This window comes from Hemiscyllium ocellatum, chromosome 10 (genome assembly GCF_020745735.1).
Source record: "Hemiscyllium ocellatum isolate sHemOce1 chromosome 10, sHemOce1.pat.X.cur, whole genome shotgun sequence".
Taxonomy (NCBI): domain Eukaryota; kingdom Metazoa; phylum Chordata; class Chondrichthyes; order Orectolobiformes; family Hemiscylliidae; genus Hemiscyllium; species Hemiscyllium ocellatum.
In genome coordinates, this window is record NC_083410.1 from 93,739,411 (window position 1) to 93,764,227 (window position 24,817).

Below are 24,817 nucleotides of genomic sequence, written 5' to 3' on the forward strand. Positions count from 1 at the left end.
TATTCCGTACATGCACCACTCTCTGTGTGAAAAAGCTGTCCCTTAGGTCTGTGTTAAATCTTTCCCCTCTCATCATGCCCTCCAGTTCGTGGTTTATGAAAGTGGCTTAGAGATGTGGATGATATCACATTTTGATTTTGGTGAATTAGAGCTCAAATAAGATCTGTGGCTGCATTTAGCACGTTTCCAGATATTAATATTTCCAGGGTAGAGGTGATGGTCTTCAGTGTGTGTGTGTGTGTGAATCAGACCTGAAACGTGTCTGAATTGGTGCAAATGGACACGACCGGGAGCTAGGACCCAGCAGAGCAGCAGCGCGGCCGCGTCCCGTTCCCTGGTTACGGCGTCGCGGAGCGGGTTGGAGGGGGCGCGCGGTCACCGGCGAGATGTCGAAAGGCGGCAAGAAACGGGAGTCAAACCTGAAGGCGAGCCCGACCCCAGTCCAACAGGTCATCGTCAAAGAGTAAGTGGCTCATCACACGGGGGCTTTCCTGACCTCCCCAGCCCCGCTGACTAACCCCATCACAACCCCCTACACCCCCACCCCATAACCGACCTCCATCTTAAACCCCAGCCCCTCCCACTGCACCCCATCCCCCCCACACACACACCCTCCCACTGCACCCCATCCCCCACACACACACCCTCCCACTGCACCCCATCCCCCCCACACACACCCCCCCCACTGCACCCCATCCCCCCCACACACACCCTCCCACTGCACCCCATCCACCCCACACACACCCTCCCACTGCACCCCATCCCCCCCCACACACACCCCCCCCACTGCACCCCATCCCCCCCCACACACACCCTCCCACTGCACCCCATCCCCCACACACACCCTCCCACTGCACCCCATCCCCCACACACACACCCTCCACTGCACCCCACCCCCCACACACACACCCTCCCACTGCACCCCATCCCCCCCCACACACACACCCTCCCACTGCACCCCATCCCCCACACACACCGTCCCACTACACCCCATTCCCCACACTCACCCTCCCACAGCACTCCATCCCCCACACACACCCTCCCACTGCACCCCATCCCCCACACACACCCTCCCACTGCACCTCACCCCCACACACACACCCTCCCACTGCACCCCATCCCCCCCACACACACCGTCCCACTACACCACATTCCCCACACTCACCCTCCCACAGCACTCCATCCCCCCCACACACCCCCCCCACTGCACCCCATCCACCACACACACCGTCCCACTACACCCCATTCCCCACACTCACCCTCCCACAGCACTCCATCCCCCACACACACCCCCCCCACTACACCCATCCCCCCCACACACCGTCCCACTGCACCCCATTCCCCACATTCACCGTCCCATTACACCCCATTCCCCACACATCCTCCCACTGCACCTCAACCCCCACAAACACACCCACCCACTACACTCCATCCCCACACACACACCCTCCCACTGCACCCCATCCCCCACACACACTCCCCCCCCCCCACTACACCCCACTACAAACACACCTTTCCACTACACTCCAACCCCCCCAGACATCCTCCCACTGCACCTCATCCCCCACAAACTCACCCTCCCACTGCACCCGACCCCCCCCCCATACACACCATCCCACTGCACCGCTTCCCCCACACACTCACCCTCCCACTGCACCCCATCCCCCACACACATACCCTCCCAGTACACCCCATCCCCCACACACACCCTCCCATTGCACCCCATCCCCCACACGCACACCCTCCCACTACACCCCATTCCCCACACACACACCGTCCCACTATACCCCATTCCCCACACTCACCCTCCCACTACACCCCATCCCCCACACTCACCCTCCCACTGCACTCCATCCCCACACTTACCCTCCCACTGCACCCCATCCCCCACACAACCCTCCCACTACACCCCCCACTGCACCCCATCCACCCCACACACAACCTCACAGTGTACCCCATTCCCCCCCACACACATCCTCGCACAGCACCCCATCCCCCCACACACGCCCTCCCACTGCACCCCATCCACCCTACACACACCCTCCCACTGCACCCTATCCACCCACACACACCCTCCCACTGCACTCCATCCGCCACACTTACCCACCCACTGCACCCTGTCCCACTACACCCCATCCCCCCCCACACATAGCATCCCACTGCACCCCATCCCCCACTCACCCCCTCCCACTACACCCCATCCCCCACTCGCCCCCTACCACTACACCCCATCCCCCCCCACACATAACATCCCACTGCACCCCATCCCCCACTCACCCCCTCCCACTACACCCCATCCCCCACTCACCCCCTACCACTACACCCCATCCCCCCCACACACAGCATCCCACTGCACCCCATCCCCCACTCACCCCCTCCCACTACACCCCATCCCCCACTCACCCCCTCCCACTACACCCCATCCACCCCTCACACACCCACCCACTGCACCTCATCCCCCCCACAAACACCCTCCCACTACAGCCCATCCCCCCCCACACACACCCTCTCACTGCAGTCCATCCGCCACACACACACCCTACCACTACACCCCATCCCCCCCCCACACACACCCTCTCACTGCACTCCATCCCCCACACACACACCCTCCCACTACAGCCCATCCCCCCCCACACAGCCTCTCAGTGCAGTCCATCCGCCACACACACACCCTCCCACTACACCCCATCCCCCCCACACACACCCTCTCACTGCAGTCCATCCACCACACACACACCCTCCCCTACACCCCACCCCCCACACACACCCTCTCACTGCAGTCCATCCGCCACACACACACCCTCCCACTACACCCCACCCCCGACAACTCACCCTTCCACTGCACCCCATCCCCCACGCGCACACCCTCCCACTGCACTCCACCCCCCACACTCACCCTCCCACTGCACCCCATCCCCCCCACACACACCCTCCCACTGCACCCCATTCCCCACACTCATCCTCCCACTGCACTCCACCCCCCACACTCACCCTCCCACTGCACCACATCCCCCACACACACACCCTCCCACTGCACCCCATCCACCACACACACCCTCCCACTACACCCCATCCCCAACACATACACCCTATTCCCCACAACTCACCCTCCCACTACACCCCATCCCCCACACACACACCCTCCCACTGCACCTCACCCCCACACACACACCCTCCCACTGCACCCCATCCCCCACACACACACCATCCCACTACACCACATTCCCCACACTCACCCTCCCACTGCACTCCATCCCCCACACACACACCCTCCCACTGCACCCCATCCACCACACACACCCTCCCACTACACCCCATTCCCCACACTCACCCTCCCACAGCACTCCATCCCCACACTTACCCTCCCACTGCACCCCATCCCCCACACTCACCCTCCCACTGCACCCCATCCCCCACACACTCTCCCCCCAACTACACCCCACCACAAACACACCTTCCCACTACACTCCAACCCCACCACACACCCTCCCACTGCATCCCATCCCCCACAAACTCACCCACCCACTACACCCCACTACAAACACACCTTTCCACTACACTCCAACCCCCCCAGACATCCTCCCACTGCACCTCATCCCCCACAAACTCACCCTCCCACTGCACCCCACCCCCCCATACACACCATCCCACTGCACCGCTTCCCCCACACACATACCCTCCCAGTACACCCCATCCCCCACACACACACTCTCCCACTGCACCCCATCCCCCCCACACACCCTTCCACTACACCCCATCCCCCCACACACCATCCCACTGCATCCCACCCCCCATGCACACCCTCCCACTGCACCCCATCCACCCCACACGCCCTCCCACTGCACCTCACCCCCCCACACACACCCTCCCACTACACCCATCCCCCACGCACACCCTCCCACTGCACCTCACACCCCCACACACACCCTCCCACTACACCCATCCCCCACGCACACCCTCCCACTGCACCTCACACCCCCACACACACCCTCCCACTGCACCCCATCCCCCACACACCCACCCTATCACTACACCCCATTCCCTACAACTCACCCTCCCACTACACCCCATCCCCCACACTCACCCTCCCACTGCACTCCATCCGCCACACTTACCCTCCCACTGCACCCCATCCCCCACACACTCTCCCCCCCACTACACCCCACTACAAACACACCTTCCCACTACACACCAACTCCCCCACACACCCTCCCACTGCATCCCATCCACCCACACACACCCTCCCACTACACCCCATCCCCCACACATACACCCTCCCACTACACCCCATCCCCCACACACACACCGTCCCACTACATCCCATTCCCCACACTCACCCTCCTACTGCACCCCTTCCCACTACACCCCATCCCCCACACTCACCCTCCCACTGCACTCCATGCCCACACTTCCCCTCCCACTGCACCCCATCCCCCACACACTCTTTCCCCCCCACTACACCCCACCCCCACAAACACACCTTCCCACTTGACCCCATCCACCCCACACGCCCTCCCACTGCACCTCCCCCCCCACACACACCCTCCCACTGCACCCCATCCCCCACACACTCTCCCCCCCACTACACCCCACTACAAACACACCTTCCCACTACACACCACTACAAACACACCCTCCCACTGCATCCCATCCCCCACACATTCTCCCACTGCACTGCTTCCCCCACACACTCACCCTCCCACTGCACCCCATCCCCCACGCACACCCTCCCACTGCACCCCATCCCCCACGCACACCCTCCCACTGCACCCCATCCCCCCACACACACCCTCCCACTACACCCCATCCCCCACACACACCCTCTCACTGCACTCCATCTGCCACACACACACCCTATCACTACACCCCATTCCCTACAACTCACCCTCCCACTACACCCCATCCCCCACACACACACCGTCCCACTACACCCCATTCCCCACACACCCTCCCACTACACCCCATCCCCCCCACACTCACCATCCCACTGGATACCACCCCCCATACACACCCTCCCACTACACCCCATCCCCCACACACACACCCTCCCACTACACCCCATCCCCCTCCCACACACACACTCCCACTACACCCAATCCCCTCCACACACACACACACTCCCTCTACACCCCATCCCCCACACTCACCCTCCCACTGCTCCCCATTCCCCCACACACTCTCCACCCCACTGCAAACACACCTTCCCTCTACACTCCAACCCCCCCAGACACCCTCCCACTGCATCCCATCCCCCACACATCCTCCCACTGCACCTCATCCCCCACAAACTCACCCTCCCACTACACTCCATCCCCACACACACCCCCTCCCACTGCACCCCATCCCCCCCCCACACACCCTCCCACTGCAACGCTTCCCCCACACACTCAACCTCCCACTGTACCCCATCCCCCACACACACACCCTCCCACTACACCCCATCCCCCCCACACACACTCTCCCACTGCACCCCATCACCACCACACACCCTCCCGCTACACCCCATCCCCCACACACGCACTCTCCCACTGCACCCCATCACCCCCACACACCCTCCCACTACACCCCATCCCCCCCACACTCACCATCCCACTGGATACCACCCCCCATACACACCCTCCCACTACACCCCATCCCCCACACACACACCCTCCCACTACACCCCATCCCCCTCCCACACACACACTCCCACTACACCCAATCCCCTCCACACACACACACACTCCCACTACACCCCATCCCCCACACTCACCCTCCCACTGCACTCCATCCGCCACACTTACCCACACACTGCACCTTGTCCCACTACACCCCACCCCTCCCACACACCCTCCCACTGCACCCCACCTCCCACTACACCCCATCCCCCACACACACAGCATCCCACTGCACCCCATCCCCCACTCACCCCCTCCCACTACACACCATCCACCCACACGCAGCCACCCACTGCACCCCATCCCCCACACTCACGCTCCCACTGCACCCTATCCCCCCACACACACCCCCTCCCACTGCACCCCATCCCCCCCACAAACACTGTCCCCCTGCACCCCATCCACCCCACACACACCCTCCCACTGCACCCCATCCACCCCACACACACCCACCCACTGCACCCCATCCGCCACACACACCCTCCCACTACACCCCATCCCCCACACACACACCCTCCCACTGCACCCTATTCCCCCCACTGCACCCTATTCCCCCCACACACACACACCGTCGCACTACACCCCATTCCCCACACTCACCCTCCCACTGCACCCCATTCCCCACACACACACCCTGCCACTGCACCCCATCCCCCCAACACACACCCTCCCACTGCACCTCACCCCCCCACACACACCCTCCCCACTACACCCCATCCCCCACACACACACCCTCCCACTGCACCCCATTCCCCACACACACACCCTGCCACTGCACCCCACCCCCCACACACACACCCTCCCACTGCACCCCATCCACCCACACACACCCTCCCACTACACCCCATCCCCCACACATACACCCTCCCACTACACCCCATCCCCCACACACACACCGTCCCACTACATCCCATTCCCCACACTCACCCTCCTACTGCACCCCTTCCCACTACACCCCATCCCCCACACTCACCCTCCCACTGCACTCCATGCCCACACTTCCCCTCCCACTGCACCCCATCCCCCACACACTCTTTCCCCCCCACTACACCCCACCCCCACAAACACACCTTCCCACTTGACCCCATCCACCCCACACGCCCTCCCACTGCACCTCCCCCCCCACACACACCCTCCCACTGCACCCCATCCCCCACACACTCTCCCCCCCACTACACCCCACTACAAACACACCTTCCCACTACACACCAACCCCCACACACCCTCCAACTGCATCCCATCCCCCACACATTCTCCCACTACACTGCTTCCCCCACACACTCACCCTCCCACTGCACCCCATCCCCCACGCACACCCTCCCACTGCACCCCATCCCCCCACACAACCCTCCCACTACACCCCATCCCCCACACACACCCTCTCACTGCACTCCATCTGCCACACACACACCCTCCCACTTCACCCCATCCCCCCCAAACACCATCCCACTGCATCCCATCCCCCACACTCACCCTCCCACAGCACTCCATCCCCACACTCACCCTCCCACTGCACCCCATCTCCCACACACTCTCCCCCCCACTACACCCCACTACAAACACACCTTCCCACTACACTCCAACCCCCCCACACACCCTCCCACTGCACCGCTTCCCCCACACACTCACCCTCCCACTGCACCCCATCCCCCACACACATACCCTCCCACTACACCCCATCCCCCACACACACCCTCCCACTGCACCCATCCCCCACACACACTCCCCCCCCCCACTACACCCCACTACAAACATACCTTTCCACTACACTCCAACCCCCCCAGACATCCTCCCACTGCACCTCATCCCCCACAAACTCACCCTCCCACTGCACCCGACCCCCCCATACACACCATCCCACTGCACCGCTTCCCCCACACACTCACCCTCCCACTGCACCCCATCCCCCACACACATACCCTCCCACTACACCCCATCCCCCCCACACACACACTCCCACTGCACCCCATCCCCCCCAGACACCCTTCCACTACACCCCATCCCCCCACACACCATCCCACTGCATCCCACCCCCCATGCACACCCTCCCACTGCACCCCATCCACCACACACACACTGCCACTACACCCCATCCCCCACACACACACACCCTCCCACTGCACCCTATCCCCCACACACACACACCGTCGCACTACACCCCATTCCCCACACTCACCCTCCCACTGCACCCCATTCCCCACACACACACCCTCCCACTGCACCCCATCCACCCCACACGCCCTCCCACTGCACCTGACCCCCCCACACACACCCTCCCACTACACCCATCCCCCACACACACCCTCCCACTGCACCTCCCCCCCCCCACACACACCCTCCCACTGCACTCCATCCGCCACACTTACCCTCCCACTGCACCCCATCCCCCACACACTCTCCCCCCCACTACACCCCACTACAAACACACCTTCCCACTACACACCAACCCCCCCACACACCCTCCCACTGCATCCCATCCCCCACACATTCTCCCACTGCACTGCTTCCCCCACACACTCACCCTCCCACTGCACCCCATCCCCCACGCACACCCTCCCACTGCACCCCATCCCCCCACACACACCCTCCCACTACACCCCATCCCCCACACACACCCTCTCACTGCACTCCATCTGCCACACACACACCCTCCCACTGCACCCCATCCCACACACACACCCTATCACTACACCCCATTCCCTACAACTCACCCACCCACTGCACCCCATCCGCCACACACACCCTCCCACTACACCCCATCCCCCACACACACACCCTCCCACTGCACCCTATCCCCCACACACACACACACCGTCGCACTACACCCCATTCCCCACACTCACCCTCCCACTGCACCCCATTCCCCACACACACACCCTGCCACTGCACCCCATCCCCCACACACACACACACTCCCACTGCACCTCACCCCCCCACACACACCCTCCCACTACACCCCATCCCCCACACACACACCCTCCCACTGCACCCATCCACCACACACACCCTCCCACTACACCCCATCCCCCACACACCCACCCTATCACTACACCCCATTCCCTACAACTCACCCTCCCACTGCACCCCATTCCCCACACACACACCCTGCCACTGCACCCCACCCCCCCCCACACACACCCTCCCACTGCACCCCATCCACCCACACACACCCTCCCACTACACCCCATCCCCACACATACACCCTCCCACTACACCCCATCCCCCACACACACACCGTCCCACTACATCCCATTCCCCACACTCACCCTCCTACTGCACCCCTTCCCACTACACCCCATCCCCCACACTCACCCTCCCACTGCACTCCATGCCCACACTTCCCCTCCCACTCCACCCCATCCCCCACACACTCTTTCCCCCCCACTACACCCCACCCCCACAAACACACCTTCCCATTTTACCCCATCCCCCCCAAACACCATCCCACTGCATCCCATCCCCCACACTCACCCTCCCACAGCACTCCATCCCCACACTTACCCTCCCACTGCACCCCATCCCCCACACACGCTCCCCCCTACCACACCCCACTACAAACACACCTTCCCACTACACTCCAACCCCCCCCCACACCCTCCCACTGCATCCCATCCCCCACACATTCTCCCACTGCACCTCATCCCCCACAAACACACCCACCCACTACACTCCATCCCCACACACACACCCTCCCACTGCACCCCATCCCCCACACACACTCCCCCCCCCCACTACACCCCACTACAAACACACCTTTCCAATACACTCCAACCCCCCCAGACATCCTCCCACTGCACCTCATCCCCCACAAACTCACCCTCCCACTGCACCCGACCCCCCCCATACACACCATCCCACTGCACCGCTTCCCCCACACACTCACCCTCCCACTGCACCCCATCCCCACACACATACCCTCCCAGTACACCCCATCCCCCCCACACACACTCTCCCACTGCACCCCATCCCCCCCAGACACCCTTCCACTACAACCCATCCCCCCACACACCATCCCACTACATCCCACCCCCCCCATACACACCCTCCCACTGCACCCCATCCACCACACACACACTGCCACTACACCCCATCCCCCACACACACACCCTCCCACTACACCCTATCTCCCACACACACACACACCGTCGCACTACACCCCATTCCCCACACTCACCCTCCCACTGCACCCCATTCCCCCCACACACACCCTCCCACTGCACCCCATCCACCCCACACGCCCTCCCACTGCACCTCACCCCCACACACACCCTCCCACTACACCCATCCCCCACACACACCCTCCCACTGCACCTCCCCCCCCCACACACACCCTCCCACTGCACCCCATCCCCCACACACACCCTCCCACTGCACTCCATCCGCCACACTTACCCTCCCACTGCACCCCATCCCCCACACACTCTCCCCCCCCACTACACCCCACTACAAACACACCTTCCCACTACACACCAACCCCCCCACACACCCTCCCACTGCATCCCATCCCCCACACATTCTCCCACTGCACTGCTTCCCCCACACACTCACCCACCCACTGCACCCCATCCCCCACGCACACCCTCCCACTGCACCCCATCCCCCCCACACACACCCTCCCACTACACCCCATCCCCCACACACACACCCTCTCACTGCACTCCATCTGCCACACACACACCCTCCCACTTCACCCCATCCCCCCCAAACACCATCCCACTGCATCCCATCCCCCACACTCACCCTCCCACAGCACTCCATCCCCACACTTACCCTCCCACTGCACCCCATCCCCCACACACTCTCCCCCACACTACACCCCACTACAAACACACCTTCCCACTACACTCCAACCCCCCCCCACACCCTCCCACTGCATCCCATCCCCCACACATCCTCCCACTGCACCTCATCCCCCACAAACTCACCCACCCACTACACTCCATCCCCACACACACACCCTCCCACTGCACCCCATCCCCCACACACACTCCCCCCCCCCACTACACCCCACTACAAACACACCTTTCCACTACACTCCAACCCCCCCAGACATCCTCCCACTGCACCTCATCCCCCACAAACTCACCCTCCCACTGCACCCCACCCCCCCATACACACCATCCCACTGCACCGCTTCCCCCACACACTCACCCTCCCACTGCACCCCATTCCCCACACACACACCCTCCCACTGCACCCCATCCCCCACACACACACACTCCCACTGCACCCCATCCCCCCCAGACACACCCTCCCACTGCACCCCACCCCCCCATACACACCATCCCACTGCACCGCTTCCCCCACACACTCACCCTCCCACTGCACCCCATCCCCCACACACATACCCTCCCACTACACCCCATCCACCACACACACACTCCCACTGCACCCCATCCCCCCCAGACACCCTTCCACTACACCCCATCCCCCCACACACCATCCCACTGCATCCCACCCCCCATGCACACCCTCCCACTGCACCCCATCCACCACACACACACTGCCACTACACCCCATCCCCCACACACACACACCCTCCCACTGCACCCTATCCCCCACACACACACCCTCCCACTGCACCCCATCCACCCCACACGCCCACCCACTGCACCTCACCCCCCCACACACACCCTCCCACTACACCCATCCCCCACACACACCCTCCCACTGCACCTCCCCCCCCCCACACACACCCTCCCACTGCACTCCATCCGCCACACTTACCCTCCCACTGCACCCCATCCCCCACACACTCTCCCCCCCACTACACCCCACTACAAACACACCTTCCCACTACACACCAACCCCCCCACACACCCTCCCACTGCATCCCATCCCCCACACATTCTCCCACTGCACTGCTTCCCCCCACACACTCACCCTCCCACTGCACCCCATCCCCCACGCACACCCTCCCACTGCACCCCATCCCCCCACACACACCCTCCCACTACACCCCATCCCCCACACACACCCTCTCACTGCACTCCATCTGCCACACACACACCCTCCCACTGCACCCCATCCCACACACACACCCTATCACTACACCCCATTCCCTACAACTCACCCACCCACTGCACCCCATCCGCCACACACACCCTCCCACTACACCCCATCCCCACACACACACACCCTCCCACTGCACCTCACCCCCCCACACACACCCTCCCACTACACCCCATCCCCCACACACACACCCTCCCACTGCACCCCATCCACCACACACACCCTCCCACTACACCCCATCCCCCACACACCCACCCTATCACTACACCCCATTCCCCACACTCACCCTCCCACTGCACTCCATGCCCACACTTCCCCTCCCACTGCACCCCATCCCCCACACACTCTTTCCCCCCCACTACACCCCACCCCCACAAACACACCTTCCCACTTCACCCCATCCCCCCCAAACACCATCCCACTGCATCCCATCCCCCACACTCACCCTCCCACAGCACTCCATCCCCACACTTACCCTCCCACTGCACCCCATCCCCCACACACTCTCCCCCCTACTACACCCCACTACAAACACACCTTCCCACTACACTCCAACCCCCCCACACACCCTCCCACTGCATCCCATCCCCCACACATCCTCCCACTGCACCTCATCCCCCACAAACTCACCCACCCACTACACTCCATCCCCAAACACATACCCTCCCACTACACCCCATCCCCCACACACACACTCCCACTGCACCCCATCCCCCCCACACACCATCCCACTGCATCCCACCCCCCATGCACACCCTCCCACTGCACCCCATCCACCACACACACACTGCCACTACACCCCATCCCCCACACACACACACCCTCCCACTGCACCCTATCCCCACACACACACACCGTCGCACTACACCCCATTCCCCACACTCACCCTCCCACTGCACCCATTCCCCACACACACACCCTCCCACTGCACCCCATCCACCCCATACGCCCTCCCACTGCACCTCACCCCCCCACACACACCCTCCCACTCCACCCATCCCCCACACACATCCTCCCACTGCACCTCCCCCCCCACACACACCCTCCCACTGCACTCCATCCACCACACACACCCTCCCACTGCACCCCATCCCCCACACACTCTCCCCCCGACTACACCTCACTGCAAACACACCTTCCCACTACACACCAACCCCCCCACACACCCTCCCACTGCATCCCATCCCCCACACATTCTCCCACTGCACTGCTTCCCCCACACACTCACCCTCCCACTGCACCCCATCCCCCACGCACACCCTCCCACTGCACCCCATCCCCCCACACACACCCTCCCACTACACCCCATCCCCCACACACACCCTCTCACTGCACTCCATCTGCCACACACACACCCTCCCACTGCACCCCATCCCGCACACACACCCTATCACTACACCCCATTCCCTACAACTCACCCACCCACTGCACCCCATCCGCCACACACACCCTCCCACTACACCCCATCCCCCACACACACACCCTCCCACTGCACCCTATCCCCCACACACACACACCGTCGCACTACACCCCATTCCCCACACTCACCCTCCCACTGCACCCCATTCCCCACACACACACCCTGCCACTGCACCCCATCCCCCCCACACACACCCTCCCACTGCACCCCATCCACCCACACACACCCTCCCACTACACCCCATCCCCCACACATACACCCTCCCACTACACCCCATCCCCACACACACACCGTCCCACTACATCCCATTCCCCACACTCACCCTCCTACTGCACCCCTTCCCACTACACCCCATCCCCCACACTCACCCTCCCACTGCACTCCATGCCCACACTTCCCCTCCCACTGCACCCCATCCCCCACACACTCTTTCCCCCCCACTACACTCCACCCCCACAAACACACCTTCCCACTTCACCCCATCCCCCCCAAACACCATCCCACTGCATCCCATCCCCCACACTCACCCTCCCACAGCACTCCATCCCCACACTCACCCTCCCACTGCACCCCATCCCCCACACACTCTCCCCTCCACTACGCCCCACTACAAACACACCTTCCCACTACACTCCAACCCCCCCACACACCCTCCCACTGCATCCCATCCCCCACACATCCTCCCATTGCACCTCATCCCCCACAAACTCACCCACCCACTACACTCCATCCCCACACACACACCCTCCCACTGCACCCCATCCCCCACACACACTCCCCCCCCCCACTACACCCCACTACAAACACACCTTTCCAATACACTCCAACCCCCCCAGACATCCTCCCACTGCACCTCATCCCCCACAAACTCACCCTCCCACTGCACCCGACCCCCCCATACACACCATCCCACTGCACCGCTTCCCCCACACACTCACCCTCCCACTGCACCCCATCCCCCCCACACATACCCTCCCAGTACACCCCATCCCCCACACACACACTCTCCCACTGCACCCCATCCCCCCCAGACACCCTTCCACTACACCCCATCCCCCCACACACCATCCCACTGCATCCCACCCTCCATACACACCCTCCCACTGCACCCCATCCACCACACACACACTGCCACTACACCCCATCCCCCACACACACACCCTCTTCACTGCACCCTATCCCCCACACACACACACCGTCGCACTACACCCCATTCCCCACACTCACCCTCCCACTGCACCCCATTCCCCACACACACACCCTCCCACTGCACCCCATCCACCCCACACGCCCTCCCGCTGCACCTCACCCCCCCACACACACCCTCCCACTACACCCATCCCCCACACACACCCTCCCACTGCACCTCTCCCCCCACACACACCCTCCCACTGCACCCCATCCCCCACACACTCTCCCCCCCACTACACCCCACTACAAACACACCTTCCCACTACACACCAACCCCCCCCACACCCTCCCACTGCATCCCATCCCCCACACATTCTCCCACTGCACTGCTTCCCCCACACACTCACCCTCCCACTGCACCCCATCCCCCACGCACACCCTCCCACTGCACCCCATCCCCCCACACACACCCTCCCACTACACCCCATCCCCCACACACACCCTCTCACTGCACTCCATCTGCCACACACACACCCTCCCACTGCACCCCATCCCACACACACCCTATCACTACACCCCATTCCCTACAACTCACCCTCCCACTACACCCCATCCCCCACACACACACCGTCCCACTACACCCCATTCCCCACACTCACCCTCCCACAGCACTCCATCCCCACACTCACCCTCCCACTGCTCCCCATTCCCCCACACACTCTCCACCCCACTACACCCCACTACAAACACACCTTCCCTCTACACTCCAACCCCCCAGACACCCTCCCACTGCACTCCATCCCCACACACACCCCCTCCCACTGCACCCCATCCCCCCCACACACACCCTCCCACTGCAACGCTTCCCCCACACACTCAACCTCCCACTGCACCCCATCCCCCACACACACACCCTCCCACTACACCCCATCCCCCACACACACACTCTCCCACTACACCCCATCACCACCACACACCCTCCCGCTACACCCCATCCCCCACACACGCACTCTCCCACTGCACCCCATCACCCCCACACACCCTCCCACTACACCCCATCCCCCCCACACTCACCATCCCACTGGATACCACCCCCCATACACACCCTCCCACTACACCCCATCCCCCACCACACACCCTCCCACTACACCCCATCCCCCTCCCACACACACACTCCCACTACACCCAATCCCCTCCACACACACACACACTCCCACTACACCCCATCCCCCACACTCACCCTCCCACTGCACTCCATCCGCCACACTTACCCACCCACTGCACCTTGTCCCACTACACCCCACCCCTCCCACTGCACCCCACCCCCCACACACATACCCTCCCACTACACCCACCCCCCACACACACAGCATCCCACTGCACCCCATCCCCCACTCACCCCCTCCCACTACACACTATCCACCCCACACGCAGCCACCCACTACACCCCATCCCCCACACTCACGCTCCCACTGCACCCTATCCCCCCACACACACCCCCTCCCACTGCACCCCATCCCCCCCACAAACACTGTCCCCCTGCACCCCATCCACCCCACACACACCCTCCCACTGCACCCCATCCACCCCACACACACCCACCCACTGCACCCCATCCGCCACACACACCCTCCCACTACACCCCATCCCCCACACACACACCCTCCCACTACACCCCATCCCCCACACATACACCCTCCCACTACACCCCATCCCCCACACACACACACCGTCCCACTACATCCCATTCCCCACACTCACCCTCCTACTGCACCCCTTCCCACTACACCCATCCCCCACACTCACCCTCCCACTGCTCCCCATTCCCCCACACACTGTCCACCCCACTACACCCCACTACAAACACACCTTCCCTCTACACTCCAACCCCCCCAGACACCCTCCCACTGCATCCCATCCCCCACACATCCTCCCACTGCACCTCATCCCCCACAAACTCACCCTCCCACTACACTCCATCCCCACACACACCCCCTCCCACTGCACCCCATCCCCCCCACACACACCCTCCCACTGCAACGCTTCCCCCACACACTCAACCTCCCACTGCACCCCATCCCCCACACACACACCCTCCCACTACACCCCATCCCCCACACACACACTCTCCCACTACACTTCACGCCCCACACACCATCCCACTGCACCCCATCCCCCCCTACACACACGCTCCCACTACACCCAATCCCACACACACACCCCCCACTGCACTCCATCCCCACACTTACTCTCCCACTGCACCCCATCCCCACAGACTCACCCTCCCACTGCACCACATTCCCCCCACACCCACCCACTGCGCCCCATCCCCCCACACACACACACCCTCCCACTGCACCCCATCCCCCACACACACCATCCCACTACACCACATCCCCCCCACACCATCCCACTGCACCACCCCCCATGCACACCCTACCACTACACCCCATCCCCCACACACACCCTCCCACTACACCCAATCACCCCCACACACACACCCTCCCACTACACCCAATCACCCCCACACACACACCCTCCCACTACACCCCACACTCACCCTCCCACTGCACTCCATCCGCCACACTTACCCACCCACTGCACCCTGTCGCACTACACCCCACTCCCCCACACACCGTCCCACTGCACCCCACCCCCCCCACACACATACCCTCCCACTACACCCCATCCCCCCCACACATAACCTCCCACTGCACCCCATCCCACACACACACAGCATCCCACTGCACCCAACCCCCCACTCAACCCCTCCCACTACACCCCATCCCCCGCACACTCACCCTCCCAACGCACCTCATCCCACACAGACTCCCTCCCCCACATACCCTCCACTGCACCCCATCCACCCACATACACCCTCCACTGCACCTCATCCCACACACACACCCTCCCCCACACACACCCTCCACTGCACCCCATCCCCCACACACGCCCTCCACTGCACCCTATCCCCCCCACACACACCCTCCCACTTCGCCCCATCCTCCACACACACCCTCCCACAACACCCCATCCCCCACACTCACCCTCTCACTGCACGCCACACCCCCTACACACACACCCCCACTGCACCTCATCCCCCTCACTCACCCTCCCACTGCAACCCATCCCCCACACACAACATCCCACTGCACCCCATCGCCCACACACACACCCTCCCACTGCACCCCATCCCCCACACACACACTCCCACTGCACCCCATTCCCCCCACACACACACACACACACACACACACACACACACTCCCACTACACCCCATCCCCACACACACACACCCTCTCACTACACCCCATCCCCCACACACACCCCGTCCGACTACACCACATCCCCCACACTCACCCCCCACTGCACTCATCCCCAACACACACAACCTCCCACTGCACCCCATCCCCACACACACAGCATCCCACTGAACCCCATCCCCCACTCACCCCGTCCCACTACACCCCATCCCCCACACTCAGCCTCCCACTGCACTCCATCCCCACACTTACCTTCCCACTGCACCCCATCCCCACACACACACCCTCCCACTACACCCAATCACCCCCACACACACCCCCTCCCACTACACCCCCCCCCACACACCCTCCACTGCACCCCTTCCCCCACACACACACACCCTCCCACTGCACCCCATCCCCCCCACACACACACCCTCCAACTGCACCCCATCCCCCCCACACACACCATCCCACTGCACCCCATCCTCCACACACACCCTCCCACTACACCCCATTCCCCACACACACCATCCCACTGCACCCCATCCCCCCCACACACCCTCCCACTGCACCGCATCGCCCATACATACACCCTCCCAGTGCACCCCATCGCCCACACACACACCCTCCCACTGCACCTCATCCCCCCCACACACCCTCCCACTGCACCCCATCGCCCACACACACCCTCCACTGCTCCCCGTGTCCACCACACACACCCTCCCACTGCACCCCATCCTCCACACACACCCTCCCACTACACCCCATCCCCCACACACACCCTCCCACTGCACCCCATCCTCCACACACACCCTCCCACTGCACCCCAACCCCATACACTCATCCTCCCACTGCACCGCATCCCCCCCAACACACACCCTCCCACTGCATCCCATCCCCCCCACACACAACCTCCCACTGCACCCCGTCCCCCACACTCATCCTCCCACTGCACCCCATCCACCACACACTCTTTCCCCCCCACGACACCCCACTACAAACACACCTTCCGACTACACCCCAACCCGCCCACACCGTCACCCTCCCACTGCATCCCATCCCCCACACACTCACCCTCCCACTGCACCCCATCCAACCCACACGCCCTCCCACTGCATCCTATCCCCCACACACTCACCCTCCCACTGCACCCCATCCCCCACACACACCCTCCCATTGCACACCATCCCCTACACCCACCCTCCCACTACACCCCATCCCCCACACATACACCCTCCCACTACACCCCATCCCCCACACACACACCGTCCCACTACATCCCATTCCCCACACTCACCCTCCTACTGCACCCCTTCCCACTACACCCCATCCCCCACACTCACCCTCCCACTGCACTCCATGCCCACACTTCCCCTCCCACTGCACCCCATCCCCCACACACTCTTTCCCCCCCACTACACTCCACCCCCACAAACACACCTTCCCACTTCACCCCATCCCCCCCAAACACCATCCCACTGCATCCCATCCCCCACACTCACCCTCCCACAGCACTCCATCCCCACACTCACCCTCCCACTGCACCCCATCCCCCACACACTCTCCCCTCCACTACGCCCCACTACAAACACACCTTCCCACTACACTCCAACCCCCCCACACACCCTCCCACTGCATCCCATCCCCCACACATCCTCCCATTGCACCTCATCCCCCACAAACTCACCCACCCACTACACTCCATCCCCACACACACACCCTCCCACTGCACCCCATCCCCCACACACACTCCCCCCCCCCCCCACTACACCCCACTACAAACACACCTTTCCAATACACTCCAACCCCCCCAGACATCCTCCCACTGCACCTCATCCCCCACAAACTCACCCTCCCACTGCACCCGACCCCCCCATACACACCATCCCACTGCACCGCTTCCCCCACACACTCACCCTCCCACTGCACCCCATCCCCCCCACACATACCCTCCCAGTACACCCCATCCCCCACACACACACTCTCCCACTGCACCCCATCCCCCCCAGACACCCTTCCACTACACCCCATCCCCCCACACACCATCCCACTGCATCCCACCCTCCATACACACCCTCCCACTGCACCCCATCCACCACACACACACTGCCACTACACCCCATCCCCCACACACACACCCTCTTCACTGCACCCTATCCCCCACACACACACACCGTCGCACTACACCCCATTCCCCACACTCACCCTCCCACTGCACCCCATTCCCCACACACACACCCTCCCACTGCACCCCATCCACCCCACACGCCCTCCCGCTGCACCTCACCCCCCCACACACACCCTCCCACTACACCCATCCCCCACACACACCCTCCCACTGCACCTCTCCCCCCACACACACCCTCCCACTGCACCCCATCCCCCACACACTCTCCCCCCCACTACACCCCACTACAAACACACCTTCCCACTACACACCAACCCCCCCACACACCCTCCCACTGCATCCCATCCCCCACACATTCTCCCACTGCACTGCTTCCCCCACACACTCACCCTCCCACTGCACCCCATCCCCCACGCACACCCTCCCACTGCACCCCATCCCCCCACACACACCCTCCCACTACACCCCATCCCCCACACACACCCTCTCACTGCACTCCATCTGCCACACACACACCCTCCCACTGCACCCCATCCCACACACACCCTATCACTACACCCCATTCCCTACAACTCACCCTCCCACTACACCCCATCCCCCACACACACACCGTCCCACTACACCCCATTCCCCACACTCACCCTCCCACAGCACTCCATCCCCACACTCACCCTCCCACTGCTCCCCATTCCCCCACACACTCTCCACCCCACTACACCCCACTACAAACACACCTTCCCTCTACACTCCAACCCCCCCAGACACCCTCCCACTGCACTCCATCCCCACACACACCCCCTCCCACTGCACCCCATCCCCCCCACACACACCCTCCCACTGCAACGCTTCCCCCACACACTCAACCTCCCACTGCACCCCATCCCCCACACACACACCCTCCCACTACACCCCATCCCCCACACACACACTCTCCCACTACACCCCATCACCACCACACACCCTCCCGCTACACCCCATCCCCCACACACGCACTCTCCCACTGCACCCCATCACCCCCACACACCCTCCCACTACACCCCATCCCCCCCACACTCACCATCCCACTGGATACCACCCCCCATACACACCCTCCCACTACACCCCATCCCCCACCACACACCCTCCCACTACACCCCATCCCCCTCCCACACACACACTCCCACTACACCCAATCCCCTCCACACACACACACACTCCCACTACACCCCATCCCCCACACTCACCCTCCCACTGCACTCCATCCGCCACACTTACCCACCCACTGCACCTTGTCCCACTACACCCCACCCCTCCCACTGCACCCCACCCCCCACACACATACCCTCCCACTACACCCACCCCCCACACACACAGCATCCCACTGCACCCCATCCCCCACTCACCCCCTCCCACTACACACTATCCACCCCACACGCAGCCACCCACTACACCCCATCCCCCACACTCACGCTCCCACTGCACCCTATCCCCCCACACACACCCCCTCCCACTGCACCCCATCCCCCCCACAAACACTGTCCCCCTGCACCCCATCCACCCCACACACACCCTCCCACTGCACCCCATCCACCCCACACACACCCACCCACTGCACCCCATCCGCCACACACACCCTCCCACTACACCCCATCCCCCACACACACACCCTCCCACTACACCCCATCCCCCACACATACACCCTCCCACTACACCCCATCCCCCACACACACACCGTCCCACTACATCCCATTCCCCACACTCACCCTCCTACTGCACCCCTTCCCACTACACCCCATCCCCCACACTCACCCTCCCACTGCTCCCCATTCCCCCACACACTGTCCACCCCACTACACCCCACTACAAACACACCTTCCCTCTACACTCCAACCCCCCCAGACACCCTCCCACTGCATCCCATCCCCCACACATCCTCCCACTGCACCTCATCCCCCACAAACTCACCCTCCCACTACACTCCATCCCCACACACACCCCCTCCCACTGCACCCCATCCCCCCCACACACACCCTCCCACTGCAACGCTTCCCCCACACACTCAACCTCCCACTGCACCCCATCCCCCACACACACACCCTCCCACTACACCCCATCCCCCACACACACACTCTCCCACTACACTTCACGCCCCACACACCATCCCACTGCACCCCATCCCCCCCTACACACACGCTCCCACTACACCCAATCCCACACACACACCCCCCACTGCACTCCATCCCCACACTTACTCTCCCACTGCACCCCATCCCCACAGACTCACCCTCCCACTGCACCACATTCCCCCCACACCCACCCACTGCGCCCCATCCCCCCACACACACACACCCTCCCACTGCACCCCATCCCCCACACACACCATCCCACTACACCACATCCCCCCCACACCATCCCACTGCACCACCCCCCATGCACACCCTACCACTACACCCCATCCCCCACACACACCCTCCCACTACACCCAATCACCCCCACACACACACCCTCCCACTACACCCAATCACCCCCACACACACACCCTCCCACTACACCCCACACTCACCCTCCCACTGCACTCCATCCGCCACACTTACCCACCCACTGCACCCTGTCGCACTACACCCCACTCCCCCACACACCGTCCCACTGCACCCCACCCCCCCACACACATACCCTCCCACTACACCCCATCCCCCCCACACATAACCTCCCACTGCACCCCATCCCACACACACACAGCATCCCACTGCACCCAACCCCCCACTCAACCCCTCCCACTACACCCCATCCCCCGCACACTCACCCTCCCAACGCACCTCATCCCACACAGACTCCCTCCCCCACATACCCTCCACTGCACCCCATCCACCCACATACACCCTCCACTGCACCTCATCCCACACACACACCCTCCCCCACACACACCCTCCACTGCACCCCATCCCCCACACACGCCCTCCACTGCACCCTATCCCCCCCACACACACCCTCCCACTTCGCCCCATCCTCCACACACACCCTCCCACAACACCCCATCCCCCACACTCACCCTCTCACTGCACGCCACACCCCCTACACACACACCCCCACTGCACCTCATCCCCCTCACTCACCCTCCCACTGCAACCCATCCCCCACACACAACATCCCACTGCACCCCATCGCCCACACACACACCCTCCCACTGCACCCCATCCCCCACACACACACTCCCACTGCACCCCATTCCCCCCCCACACACACACACACACACACACACACACACACACACACACACACACTCCCACTACACCCCATCCCCACACACACACACCCTCTCACTACACCCCATCCCCCACACACACCCCGTCCGACTACACCACATCCCCCACACTCACCCCCCACTGCACTCATCCCCAACACACACAACCTCCCACTGCACCCCATCCCCACACACACAGCATCCCACTGAACCCCATCCCCCACTCACCCCGTCCCACTACACCCCATCCCCCACACTCAGCCTCCCACTGCACTCCATCCCCACACTTACCTTCCCACTGCACCCCATCCCCACACACACACCCTCCCACTACACCCAATCCCCCCCCCACACACACCCTCCCACTACACCCCCCCCACACACCCTCCACTGCACCCCTTCCCCCACACACACACACCCTCCCACTGCACCCCATCCCCCCCACACACACACCCTCCAACTGCACCCCATCCCCCCCACACACACCATCCCACTGCACCCCATCCTCCACACACACCCTCCCACTACACCCCATTCCCCACACACACCATCCCACTGCACCCCATCCCCCCCACACACCCTCCCACTGCACCGCATCGCCCATACATACACCCTCCCAGTGCACCCCATCGCCCACACACACACCCTCCCACTGCACCTCATCCCCCCCACACACCCTCCCACTGCACCCCATCGCCCACACACACCCTCCACTGCTCCCCGTGTCCACCACACACACCCTCCCACTGCACCCCATCCTCCACACACACCCTCCCACTACACCCCATCCCCCACACACACCCTCCCACTGCACCCCATCCTCCACACACACCCTCCCACTGCACCCCAACCCCATACACTCATCCTCCCACTGCACCGCATCCCCCCCAACACACACCCTCCCACTGCATCCCATCCCCCCCACACACAACCTCCCACTGCACCCCGTCCCCCACACTCACCCTCCCACTGCACCCCATCCACCACACACTCTTTCCCCCCCACGACACCCCACTACAAACACACCTTCCGACTACACCCCAACCCGCCCACACCGTCACCCTCCCACTGCATCCCATCCCCCACACACTCACCCTCCCACTGCACCCCATCCAACCCACACGCCCTCCCACTGCATCCTATCCCCCACACACTCACCCTCCCACTGCACCCCATCCCCCACACACACCCTCCCATTGCACACCATCCCCTACACCCACCCTCCCACTACACCCCATCCTCCACACTCAGCCTCCCACCGCCCCTCATCCCACACAGACTCCCTCCCCCCACACACCCTCCACTGCACCCCTTCCCCCACACACACCCTCCCACTGCACCCCATCCCCCCCACACACACACCCTCCCACTGCACCCCATCCCCCACACACACCCTCCACTGCACCCCATCCCCCCCACACACCCTCTGCTGCACCCCATCCCACACAGACACCCTCTCCCCACACACACTCCACTGCACCACTTTACCCCCCAGACACACCCTCCCACTGCACCCTAGCCCCTCTCACACACACCCTCCCACTACACCCCATCCCCCACACTCATCCTCCCACTGCACGCTATTCCCCCACACACACACACCCTCCCACTGCACCTCATCTCACCCTCCCACTGCACCCCACCCCTCCCACACACCCTCCCACTGCACCCCACCCCCCACACACATACCCTCCCACTGCACCCCATCCCCCACACACACAGCATCCCACTGCACCCCATCCACCCCACACACACCCTCCCACTGCACCCCATCCACCCCACACATACCCACCCACTACACCCCATCCCCCACACACACACCCTCCCACTGCACCCTATGCCCCCCACACACACACCGTCGCACTACACCCCATTCCCCACACTCACCCTCCCACTGCACCCCATTCCCCACACACACACCCTGCCACTGCACCCCATCCCCCCCACACACACCCTCCCACTGCACCCCATCCACCCACACACACCCTCCCACTACACCCCAT

General features: G+C 63.4%; 1 protein-coding gene across 1 annotated transcript in view; it reads left to right on the forward strand.

Annotated features, from left to right (window-relative positions):
- The first annotated feature begins 386 nt into the window (after positions 1 to 386).
- Positions 387 to 24,817, forward strand: part of adgb (androglobin) — a 344,259-nt gene continuing 319,828 nt past the window's right edge. The window contains exon 1 of the mRNA XM_060831153.1: positions 387 to 463. Coding sequence (XP_060687136.1) covers positions 387 to 463 — 77 coding nt within the window. The remainder of the gene's footprint in view (positions 464 to 24,817) is intronic.